General features: G+C 36.7%; 1 protein-coding gene across 2 annotated transcripts in view; it reads right to left on the bottom strand.

The window, feature by feature from the left end:
• Positions 1-982: 982 nt before the first annotated feature.
• The window catches only part of clstn2a (calsyntenin 2a), a 363118-nt gene continuing 350618 nt past the window's right edge, over positions 983-13482 (bottom strand). For both annotated transcript variants that reach the window (XM_055203135.2, XM_055203134.2), the window contains 4 exons: positions 10431-10576; positions 10166-10289; positions 4772-4959; positions 983-2729 (listed from right to left, as the gene is read on the bottom strand). In XM_055203135.2, coding sequence (XP_055059110.2) covers positions 2550-2729; positions 4772-4959; positions 10166-10289; positions 10431-10576 — 638 coding nt within the window. In that variant the 3' untranslated portion in view covers positions 983-2549. The remainder of the gene's footprint in view (positions 2730-4771; positions 4960-10165; positions 10290-10430; positions 10577-13482) is intronic.

Below are 13482 nucleotides of genomic sequence, written 5' to 3'. Positions count from 1 at the left end.
ATAATTTAATTACATACATTAATGTCAAGTGAGTATGACATTTTGCGTCAACTTGATTTTGATGATTTAGTCGAGGAATTCTCTTTAAAGAAGAGCAGAAAGAAGCACTTTTAGTTGCTTAATAAATGTTATTTTCTGTGCTGTTCTGATTGTAAAATTATTACTTGATAATACTGTTTAATTTGTTTAAATAATTTTAGCCTACTTTTACGTCAACTTGATATTAATAATTTAATTGAGGAATTATATTTAAATAAGAACAGACAGAAGCACTTTAAGTTGGGAGTTGCATTTAATAAATGTTATTTCCTGGGCTGTTTCTGATTGTAAAATTATTACTTGATAATATTGTTTAATTTATTTAAACAATTTCAGCCTACTTTTGCGTCAACTTGATTTTAATGATTTAATTGAGGAATTCTCTTTAAAGAAGAGCAGAAAGAAGCACTTTTTGTTGTAAGTTTTATTAAATAAATGTTATTTTCTGGGCTATTTCTGATTGTAAAATTATTTGATAATATTGTTTAATTTATTTAAATAATTTTAGCCATTTAATGTTGCACATACGCTGTAAAAAAACACTGGATTTACTAAAAAATATAGACAGTGCATTGCATTTTTGCATCTCCTTTTTTCAGTAAGTTTTACTAAAAAAATGTAAGCAATGGGGCACTATATTTTTTAGTAAATCCAGCCTTTATTTTTTTCAGTGTATATTGGGGGGCCTCAAACCAGCGTTAGCCCAGGGCCTCACAAAGGCTTAAACCGGCACTGCCCTTACCTACCCCATTCCCTAACCCCAACCATCCCAGAAACCCTTCTCCTACTTCACATTTTCAAAAAACATCATTCTGTTTGATTTATAAGCTTGTTTCCTCATGGGGACATCAAAATGTCCCCACAAGGTCACAAAAATACTATTGGTGATAATTACCAGGTGCACACACACAATTCGCATTTGACCAAGAAAGAGACGCCGTCACTCATTCTAAGGAAAGTCTTTATTGGTCAATGTACAGAAAGTGCTGCAGTGACCATCAAAGAAGTTAAACAAAACCCTTTACAAAACAAAAGGAGCGTAACATTTACAAAAGAATAGTCTTACGTGATTTTACAGGGTTGAAGTTATTTTTGTTGTTTCTGTTCTATAACACACATGGTAAAGAGGACTAGTGAAGTGAAAGGACTGGAAGGTGGACGGGATGTCTCACAAAGCTGACATCACAAGCACAGAGTTTAAGACTTATGAAATGAGAAATCTTAACCACTGCAACAGACATTACATGTAACCCAATGCACATATCCAAAAATGTACCTCTTCTGGCTAAATGAAGCAGGCGGGGGGGTTGAAGAGGGAGGGGGGTACAAGTGTCACCTGTATTTTTGTGTCGACACTCAAACCTTTTTTTACAGAATGGCTAAATGCATCTTTAGCTGTCAAATGCAACAATTATTCTCATTTTTTAGAAATTAATTGAACTATACACCACTCGGAAAACCACTTTTATTTAAGATAATATAATTGAACCATATTCTTCTTTTTTCTTCATTCGGTTTTAAATTGCCTTTGTCTACAAATGACAGATCTTCGGCTATTTCTTTTACTGGAGGTGGAGTGAAGGAAAACCCAATCGGCAGTTGAGGTGAACACCATGAACAATAAGAGGGAGATCAATACAGAGAGACGAGGAACAAATATTCCTCCTCAGCAAGCAAGTGTGGATACAAACAGGCTGTGTGAGGGATGCAAGAGGAAGTGACGGGTCTGGGTCACCATTCAACTACTCTACAGCTCCGTATTTACAGAAGACAAGCATATAAAAATGTACAGACACTCTTTCTCCTACTGTTTCTTACTGCAAGGAACCCATAAGAAAAATTGTTAATAATGGGTAACTACAATATTTCTGTTTAAAGACAATAGTTTCGATCAAAATCTCTCTGACAATAAACATATTTGCTAGATTTTAAATGAGAAAAAATATACTTTCATTGCAAAAAAGTTGGGGTTACTATTGCACATCAATGCAATATTAAGTGTTATTCTGAAGATAACAAACAACAAAATAATGTTAGCCACCCTTTCAAATCATACAGTTTAGTGTTTAAAAAAGGGAGTGATGTTAGAATAAAATCTATAAACGTCAAGAGAGACACAAAAACAAGATAAAAAAGCATCCCAGAGATGTTGATTTGTATGTTCACAATTATAAATGTGTTGTGTTTGGTTTATTTTTTGTTTTTAGTGGACCTATGAGACACTACAGTACAGTACATACAAGATTTGCAGTGTTTTTGGGGTGCATTCCACATATTGACCAGCAGAGGGAGCCATGGCATTACAGGATGCTTTTTATGAGTGTTTGAAATTGTCAAAATTGGGATTTTTGTCTCAGTGATTTATCAGACAATAATGCCTGGCTTCAGTAGATGTGAGAGGGCAATGCAAGTGTTTTCTGTATGTATGCATAGGTGTGTGTCTATGTGAGTGTGTATGCATTAGTGTGAGACTCTGTGTGTGTGTGTTTGAATGTGCGGGTGCGTTTGTTTTAATAAGGTAATGTAGAAGGGTCCCATTCCAGTTTTCCGTGCACTCTTTCACTATGAATATCAGTCTCTTCCTCTTCATCACTGTCCTCAGATTCAGAGCTAGAGAGATCTCCAGCCAGTTCATCGTCATCCTCATCTTCCTCTCGAACCTCCACAGCGATCTGTGCACCTTCAAGGCTCTACAACCAATAAAAAATGAGTATAATCATCTTGAGAATTTCACTTACAAAAAGACTAAATGTATTTATTTTCTTTTTATAATACCAAACATTCCAGCAGCAATGGAATTTAAGCTCAATAGACAGTGTGTGCTGCATGCTGTTGACTATACAGAAAATAACTGATCTCTTAGCTCCTAATAACAAAAGAAATACTTGTTTACAGTTTTTCTCTTATAAGGAAAGCCTTAGGCGTACCAGTCCATAATACACCGGTTACACAGAGCAAACTCCACCCACAGGGATTATCTTAGATAAGTTCCTAGAAATTGCTTTTGGTATACTTGCCCCATAGGAGTCTCCTCTAAATGCTTTATTGTACACACATTTTCTCTTGAATAAACACAGAATAACTTTAAACATGAGAAGCAAAAGTTATCGACAGCTACAGATGTTGTTGATAGGATATTTCTAGTGATGGAAGAAACCAAGCTTTTTGAAGCAATTGGTTAAAGGGGACATATCATGAAAATCTGATTTTTTCCATGTTTAAATGCTTTAATTGGATACCCCGTGCTTCTATCAACCATTCTCTGCACGCATGTGAAAAAATTTGATAATTGATTTTTGGTAATTGAAATTTGGCTCCCCTTGTGATGTCAGAAGAGGATAATAACGCCCCTTAATCTGCACTTTCCAACCACGGCACTGCCATTTAGTGCGGAGATAAACTCATTTGCATTTAAAAGGACACACCCAAAAATGCCACATTTTTGCTCACACCAACAAAGTCGCAATTTTAACATGTTATAATAAATTATCTGTGGGGTATTTTGAGCTACAACTACTCTGGGGACACTAAATATTTATTTGACATTTTAAAAATGTCTTATGAAATGTCCTCTTTAAAAAATGATTCACGGTTTCGACGCGCACAAAACACCTAAATATGACGCCACCTGTTGGTAAAAACGTTTAACAAAGCAAAAACGAAACAAGAACACAGTACAAACAATTGACACTTTTTTCAAAATAATTGCAAAGGTTTTCTTAAAAATATGTTCTTAACAAAAATAAATTATTTAACTTAATTAAAGCATTAAAGCAATTAAAGCATCCTTGAGATTGTTAAAAGGTGCTATATAAAATAAACATTATTATTATTATTATTATTATTATTAAAGCATTAAGTAAAAGTGAAGGCTATTGTGTTTTTAGCTTTATTTAGAGCTTCAATTTTAGTTATGCACATTTTTTGTCATTAAATCTGTCTATAAATAAAAAGTAGGCAAAATGTTAGTGTTATCAGTCAGAAGGAGGAATATTTTATAAACTTGCATATAAAATTGACCGAGTTCACCAAATTCTTATTACCGTGTGTTCAAACCAGCCGCGTTTGAGGCGTCAAAATCCTGTCTATCGCGTCTAGTTAGCTGCTTGAACATTTTGAGTTCACTCGATTCATTCAGGCATGAAAGCCAAGCATGAAATTCTAGTCATCAAGACATTCACGCGGAAATTCCCGTCATGGGAGGGGCTTCTGTGACTCCGATCACTTTCTGTAATCTTGTCACTATTATAGCAAGCTCTTGATTGGTTAACGCGGCGCGTTTTTCCGCCAAAGTTACAATTTTTAAACTCACGCGTTTGCCGCTGCAACCCTTAATTCGCGCTGCACTAAACGCCTCATTCGCACCGCGAGACCTCCAGATGCACGTCAACGTGTCTTCACATTGACTTAACATTGAAATCACTCGCGCTTGACGCCTCTACCGCGGCTGGTCTGAACGCATCATTAGACATCGGCCATTTGTGATCAACTCCCCCTAGTGGTGAACCATCAGATTTTCGAAAAACGTTGAAACAGTTATGACACAACGAAGCCTTGTTTGCTGAAATCACGTGACTTGGCCAGTTTGAAACCCGCTTTGAACCACTGATTCAAACAAAAGATTCCTAAATGTTTAGATCCTTCCCGAAGCAGTGTTTCGAAAACGCCCATCACTAGATATTTCCAATAACAGCACGGTTGTAGGGTCTTTACCAATCAGACACTCACTGACCTCCATTGGATTGACAGTGATGTTGAGATTGGAGTCATCCCAATCCATTTCTGGCTCCTTTTTTCCCTCTTCATCTTCTTTTGAACCCTCCTGGTGCGTGGTGTGTATACGGTAGATCCCCATGACCACAATGACCACCAGGGCGGTGATGCACATTACAATTACCACAGTTGCAGCAGGTGGGGTGCCTAACAACAAAAAGGTAAAGAATGTGTTTAGTCCAGCCGTGCCACACACACGTCCTGAAAAGTAAAGCCAAAACATTTTGACCACACCCCGGTGGCTGGCTGCGTTATAGGTTATAAGCCCCGCGCCTCGATTGAGACATGAGCCAAACTTAGAAATCAAATAAATTTTTCCCAATAATTGTTTATTTTAGTTATTTCTTATGATGTTTATGTAGTTTTAAGTGCTTGTTTTTCGAATGGTGTGACGAATAGGAAAATGGGAGGTGCCTTGATACCACCGCACCACCTCATGATCAATACTTGCTAGACTCACTTGCTAGACCCAAATTACATCATTGGTGCAAGATGTCAGCGCCAGCGGCCATTTATAAAATATTTTAGTTTTCATTTTTGCAACGGAAGTCTATGGAGACACATCTCCATCTTTTTTACACTTTATAGTAGGGCTGTCAAACGATTAATCGCGATTAATCGCATACAAAATAAAAGTTTGTGTTTGCATATTAAAATTGTACTTTGTGTAATTATTATGTATATATAAATACACACACATACATGTATACATTTAAGAAAAATGTTTTTTAGATATATTTTTTTATTTATATATAATATAAATGATATAAAAACATAAATAAATATATATTTACATGTAATTGTTTCTTAAATACAGACGTGTGCGTGTGTGTGCGTGCGCGTGTGTGTAAATAATAATTACACACAGTACACAAACATATAATATGACACAAACTTTTATTTGGTATCCGATTAATCGCAATTAATCGTTTGACAGCCCTACTTTAAAGATTAGTCTACGACTGAAAGCGTTATACAGACACCCTATAAGGGATGTTTATGAACTAGCAATTATGTATAACAATACGCAAATAATGCACTGATGTCATTGCAATAATTTTAACTTGGAGATTTGGACACTCTGCTCCACCCAAAACTGTGGTAAAATTACTGTAAAAGGCAACCTTGGGTGGACTATTGCTTTAATCGATTTATACTGCAATTATGTTCTCATATTCATAAGACTCATTTAACCATACAGAAATCGATGCAGTCGTGTTGCTCTTCAGTGTTTTGAGTGTTGTCTGAAGGAAGGACTGTGCATTACCAACAATCCATATGCTGTTTCAGTAAAAACAGAAACAACAGAAATAACATATTCAGCAATATTTGAAATAAGTACAATCTTCAAATACAAAAGACTTCATATGCAGCCAGAATGTGACCTTCTGATGAAGTGCATAGAGAGATATCTAGACTATGGCTACCTATAGGAAACACAAATGACAAATGAGAACTCTTAAATTATCTTAATTGTTTAACCTAAACAACAGTAAGATTAGATGGAGAGATTTTTCTCCTGAGAGCACCCAAGTAATCTTACGTGTCTCATCTTATTCTTCAAAAATTCCAATTTATCCGAGGTCATTTTTCAAAAGGCTAAATACAGTTGATACTTAATGATAAGAAAAAAATGAAAAAAGTTTTCAGAGCAATAAAATTTCTCTCAAGTTCACACTATTATCGCACTTTATCAGATTGACAGATTTACTTCTGTTCACACATGCTGTAGTTTGGTTAACAACATTCTGTAATCTCAAAATTTACAGCTAGTAAGTTGTTTTGGTTAATAGGTACTGTATGAACTAAAGAGCACACTAGACGACTATCTGTCTGTCATGTCTTCGACATACATATGGCACAAAACACACGCTTGACTCGATTATTCCTTACTGTCAATCACCAATGTAAGAGCTGTCAACATCTCTCATTAAAATGGGAAAAAATAGCAGTATTGTGCAGGTGGAGACAGAAACAAAACTCATGCTAAATGATTAAACAGAAGGCAAAGTCAAAAAGTGACTGCAAATCCTGAATGCTACATAAAGTTTGCTGCAAAAAATACCGCGTACTTCCATGCTATAAAGTAGGCGAAAAGCAGTACGTGAGGGGAGAAGTATGTCCGAATTCATAGTTTTTGAAAATGATGACCTACTACTTCTGGCAAGATCCTGAAGTGTTCATTTGATGGACACTTTACTATCCTGTGAGCCCCCGGGAGAGAAATTATCCAACGAAGAAAAAAAGTAGAGGCGTTGTTGTATTTAAAAATGTTTCGAAAGCTGTAATGCTACGTACACACCAAACGCGGGGCATCAAGTAACTCGCTCTAGATTACTTGCGAGATTTAATTTCGTGTCATGCAAATTTTTCGCTCGGGTTGAATATTTTTAACTTGGGCGAAGACGCGTTTAAGGCAAATAGCGTTTGTTTTCGCGGCAAACACAACGCCCATATCACGTCATTCCCATCGCTCCATGCGAGGAAGCGTCTGATCGTGTCTTTGCATTCACTTTGTATGTAATCTACTCGCGCAAATCGTTGAACTCGCGTCTTGGGTAAAACCCACAATAAGGCTGCTCTATTTATAAATAAGTGCTGCGCAAAGATTAATTGCGATTAATTGCAAACAAAAAATATATATAATATATATAATATGTGTGTACTGTGTGTAATTATTATGTATATTTAAACATACACACACATACATATATACATTTCAGAACATTTTTATTTATATATTAATTTTTTTTGTTAATATAGAATATAGAATATATAAAAATAAATATATATACACACATGTAAATGTTTTTTAAATACATACATGAATGTGTGTGTATTTATATATATATACATAATAATTACAAACAGTCATATATTATGGAAAAATCCTTTTTTATTTTGTATGCGATTAATCGCGATTAATTTATGCCCAGCACTAATTTAAATACATATACAGCTGTCACTTGTGGATAAATTGAACTTGTTTAATGCCATTCCACTTAACAACTAACTTGTTATTACGATGATAACGTGTTGTATCAGCATAGCGGGTGTATTACGTCCGAATATATTCGTACTATTCATAATCATGAGCAGGTACTTGATCTAATTCAGGGGATAGTTCACCCAAAAATGAAAATTTTGTCTGAACTTCGCATCATCATGTTTTTCTTAAACCTGTATAAATGTCTTTTTTCTGATAAACAAATACTATGGAAGTATTGTGATAAATGATGAAAAAGATATTTTGATAAATGATGGTAAGTATACAGTTGACGATACCCATCGAATTTGTTTTTCCTACTATGGAAGTCAGTGATTACAATCAGCTGTGTGCTTAACACCATTTATCAAAATATCTAAGTATGCAATTCGGACACAGGGATAGTCTTTACTATTATTATCTGTTACTATGGTTACACATAATATTCAGGGCAGTCACAGGTTACATGGGATTGACTAGTTACTTGCTCACATAGATTTTTCTATCAACTTCCTCTTTACTGGCCAGAAACACATAGGCCGATTTGAGTCTCACAACTGCGACTGTTAAATCGTAAACACCGACTGTGCAAACGCAGCTTGTGTATCTGCAAGCTGTGCCGACAGAAGTAGACGATGACTGGTTCACATAGTTGCAGTAAGCAGTATCAGGAGCGTAAGGTCACAATACCACCTGCTGTTTTTCCATGTCTCCCCCAAAGCAATAGTTCTCTCTCTCTCTTTTTTCCTTTTTCAGTCCAGAAAGCTGAACACTACATCTCGCTGTGGTCAGCTGTACTCGGTGCGCCCTTGGGAAGATCACTGACGTCCCCGGTGTGTGTACGTGAGCTGATACACTAAGTGTAATATTCTAAGCTTCTTACAAACCAACAATACTGTCTCAAGAGCCGACGTCCGCTTACGCCAGCACATGTGAGAGTTTTTATTTGTGTTGCACGCACAATTATCTGCATTGATGGTTAGCGCATATCGTGATAAACCGGAATTCTCGTAGGAATTTTCTCTGATGCATTCATCGACTGTGTAGTTTAGAAAAAAACAGTTTTAATTAGTGAAAGTACTGAAACGCAAAATCAAAATTGATCAAGGATCAAACATGGATTAATTTCTTGGGTCACTCTAGGTCAATGATTCACACAAAAAATATATTCATGACATAAAACAATCTCAAACTATAATAGTGTTGTTGATAAAGTAGCTATATTTTTCTGAGGTTTAATTACACAGAATTTAATCAATTATTGTATTTTATAAAATGTCATGAAACTAGGCCTTCCTGGCACCATCTTGCACGCCCCCCAATTTGAGAACCATTGCTCTAGTTAAAGGTGCAGTGTGTGATTTTTAAAAGGATCTTTTGACAGCAAAATAATGCAAAATAATATTCAAAACAATATTATCAGGGGTTTATAAAAACCTTTCATAATGAACTGTTATGTGTTTATTACCTTAGAATGAGACGTTTTTATCTACATACACGGAGGGTCCCCTTACATGAAAGTCGCCATTTTGGGCCGCCATGTTTCTACAGAAGCCCTTAACGGACAACATTTTTTTACTAAGTTGTCTCTGAAGATGACATGTTTGTCCGGTAGCGGCTATCATAGCTTCTCTATGTGTTTCAAAAGTGAAGGGTGAGCAGTGGACTGAGCCGGTGGATGCAATTCGCAACCTCACCACTAGATGCCGCTAAAATGTACACACTGCACCTTTAAAGGTACTACATGACCAGAGGGGGCACAGAAACTCTTTCAAGCCCTGTAATGCAACTGCTGGGTGTATAGGGAATATAAAGCGAAAACATTATTAACTCATTCACTGCCACTAATTTTTTGAAAAGTTGCCAGTCAGCGCTTTTTTTGTGATTTTCACAATAGTTTCACAAAATGCCTTTAAGGAAAATTTTCTTCTAAAAATATATAAACATACAAATATATCAAATGAAAGAACAGACCCTCTGCTTCAAGCAAACAAACAAAATGGGGAAAAAACTTTCATCCTATTTATATTTTTTCTCTGCTTATAAACTCTTAAATATGGGTATTTTTCACTTTAAAAAAATTCAATTTTTTTAGCAAAAAGCTGAAATAATTGCAATAATTTGAAATATTTGAGAATTAATTTTGTTAGAGATCAGATTCAGAACGATTATCAAAACATACACGAAGTTTAAAATGAGTAAATAACGTTTTGGCTTCAGTTTTTCATAAATTGGGTAAGTGCGCCATCTAGTGGATATTGCAGATTAACATCAAAATTCATCAGGAACACTTTTTTATGCAAATGTTTTCCCTTCATTAACAAGATAACCCGTCAATGGCGTGGAAAGAGTTAAGAGATACCATACCTGAGATGTGGTCAGAGTTGACTGTATGTACCACCAGCGGATGATGCACTGGTCTCATGAATTGCGACTGGACGGCCACGTGATTGACATGCTCAACGGTCTCTGAGCTGTGCACGATGCCAATCTGACAAGCAGGACATAGTTCATAGTGAATACCAACACACATCTAATATTTAAGTACCAATGTCTGAGAAACAGATGGAGTGGAATCGAAGTGGGAATGAATTACAACAAACTACTGCCCAGTACGTGGGCAGGCTCTGACCTCCAGGTTGAACTCGTTGCTTGTGTAGCGTCCATTCAGCTCGGAGCAACTGAGCCGAAACCTTCTCTCGGACAGACCGGCAGGCTTCCAGTTACGGTACCTCACCTGCCTGATGGCCTGTTCATAATGTGCCATAGAGTCCACACCTGAGACCAAAGACAGAGCAGTGTAAGAAAACCCACTCTCATTCAGACAAAAGAGCTCTGGTGGATCGAAAGACACTCGAAATGGAGTCTCTGAATAAGTGAAGGTCTTAGTCCTTCAGCAATAAATGTACCAGACACTCTCAAAGCACTTCAAAAATGTCAAGCTGATTCCAGCGTTCTCTCGAAAAGTCAAATGTACACTGTGATTGTTAAGATTAGATGTCTGTTAAACATTCTGAACTGGATCAGGGTTAAAGAATAAAAGAGAGCGACTTTTAAACATTTCTTTAAAACTTTTATGAGGACTATAAAAATGAAGTTTCTGATCATGCACACAGGATGCACAACCTTTTTTTAACACTGATAATTATATTGACGTATTACAATGTTTTTTTCCCCCTAAATTATACTTTTGTTTATTAAAGCTGCAATCTGTAACTTTTTTTAGTTAAAAATAAACAAAAATCACACATTGAATATTTAGCAAAAAAAGGTCTTACCTTGTCCCAATTCACAATGGTACACTTATAATAATGATTTATAATTTAAGAAATTTTGAAAAACGTCATTCGTCTTTGCATGATGTAGTGATGGAAGAAACTATGCCTTTCGAAGCTTCAAATCAATTTCTTGGCAAATTGATTCAGTTTTTCGAAACATTTGAAACACCACACACACTGATGAAACCTGCTGGTCAAAATCGTGTAAAAGCAAAAAGATCGGTCCAAACGTTTTACACTTTAAAAAAAAATATTAGCAAGATTTTTCTAAAAATATGTTTTTAAGAAAAATAAATTATTGAACTTAAGACATAATTTAAAGTGTATTCCGCGTTTTTAGTTTTATTTAAAGCAAACAAATCATTAAAACTAACTCCTCTTTTAAATATGCACATGTTTGTCATTAAATCTGTCTATAAGCAAAAAAAAGTAGGCAAAATTGTAATGTTATTAGTCAGAAGGATGAATGTTTTTTGAACTTGCATTATAAAACTGACTCGAGTTCAGCTAACTACGGAGCCCCTAAGGGGACATGGAGCAAAAATTAAATAAAGTTCAGCTTCGCATGCTCACGCGAAACCATCGTGCAAGCACGTGAAACTATCGCATGCTCACGTGAAGCTATGTCGCGCACGTGAAAGCGATAGTTTCACGTGAGTGCGCGATAGTTTCATGTGAGCACGCGAAATTAAGCTTAAAAAAAAATATGCATATGAAGGTATTGCGTGAGCACGTGAAAGTTTCACGTGAGCACATGAAACATAACTTTTGATTTTTTTTTACTCCAATGTCACCTTAGGGGCTCGGTAGCTAACCATATTAGACACTGGTCATTTGTGATCAGCTCCCTCTAATGGTGAACCGCTGGATCTTCGAAACATTTTGAAATAGTTTTGACGTAATAAAGCCTCGTTTGCTAAAATCACACGACTTGGCCAGTTTGAAACACGCTCCGAATCATCGATTCGAAACAAAAGATTCGTAAATGTTTTGAAGCCTCAGGAAGCATTGTTTCGAAAGCGACCATCACTAGCGTGATGACGTCATGTCTGTAAACAAAGAAGAGTAGACGGCCACTTCATCGCATGTGCTCCGGATGGCAGTGTGTAGCTTGTTTAGAAAACAGTTGCTTTGAGTTTAAACATGTCATCTAGACGGCGGCGTTTAATCTGTAAAGTTTCAAACGACGATCATGGGGAACGTCATGTAAATATGCCAGTTTATTACGTTCTTATATCTAGGAAATCCACGGTTAAAACGGTGAAAGCTCAACCTGCGAGCTCATACATACTTCAGTTCAGTGTTTCCCACATCCCTACTGAAAAATCCAGCTAAGACCAGCATAAGCTGGTAGCTGGTTTTAGCTGGTTTAAGGTGGCACTAGTTGGTTTATGCTGGTCCTCCCAGCGTAACAAAGCTGGTCATGCTGGTGGACCAGCTGGTCTTCCAGCCTGACCAGCTAAGTCCAGCTAGACCAGCTTAAAAAGTGACCAAAACACAGCTAGACCAGCTTGCTACATCAGCAAAACCAGCTAACACCAAGCTGGGAGACCAGCTAAAACCAGCTCACCAGCTTATGCTGGTCTTAGCTGGATTTTTCAGTAGGGATGCTTGGCGGCACATTCACCGGTTGTATGGATGAAAACCATAGACTGTAAAAATATGGACGTAGTGTCCGTGACATCACCCATAGGTTTCTGAAGATCGTTTCTAAAGCCAATAGTAGGCAAGGCCTGTCATTAACATCTTGGCCACGCGTCACCACGCATCACTCGCAGATATTCAAAAATGGCTAAAGAGGCAGGATGTGGCTGAAACCACACCCACCTTGCTCAACTCTTGTGACAGCAGTGGCTCAAATGGCCACTCCCTTAATTATGAAAAATGCTAAGGCCTAATATAATTTAAACGGATGAGTTACAAAAAAATTCATCCCTCTCACAGTTGTCATGAATGGCAAAATTAGCTATATAGACCAAAAACACTTTTTGTACCAGGCTGTAAACATATTATTTTCTGCTGTAAAGATAGGAATTTTAACATGGGGGTCTATGGGCATTGACTCCCTTTTGGAGCCAGCCTTTAGCGGCCAGTCGATGAATTGCAGTTTAAATCACTTTCGTATTGGCTTCATCAGAGAGATCGGAAGGGTGCCCCTCGGTGAAAAAAACAGATAACTAATATGTTTTCGATGTGGATGTACTAGGATGTACTTCTGTAATGTGGATGTATAATGAACGATCTGCGGTGATCACAGACATCAAATACAGCCGCGCAGAGTAGCGTGGCGGTTCACAAAGCACGCACAGAACATTACTCCACAAATAACGGCAAATTAATATTTCAATCAGAGATGGCGATAGAGAGGCCAAAGTTACGGACTGCAGTTTAAAAAAAACAATACCA

The sequence above is a fragment of the Misgurnus anguillicaudatus genome, chromosome 2 (assembly GCF_027580225.2).
Source record: "Misgurnus anguillicaudatus chromosome 2, ASM2758022v2, whole genome shotgun sequence".
Classification (NCBI taxonomy): Eukaryota; Metazoa; Chordata; class Actinopteri; order Cypriniformes; family Cobitidae; genus Misgurnus; species Misgurnus anguillicaudatus.
Note: the sequence above shows the minus strand (reverse complement) of the source record. Positions and strands in the feature narration are given on the sequence as shown.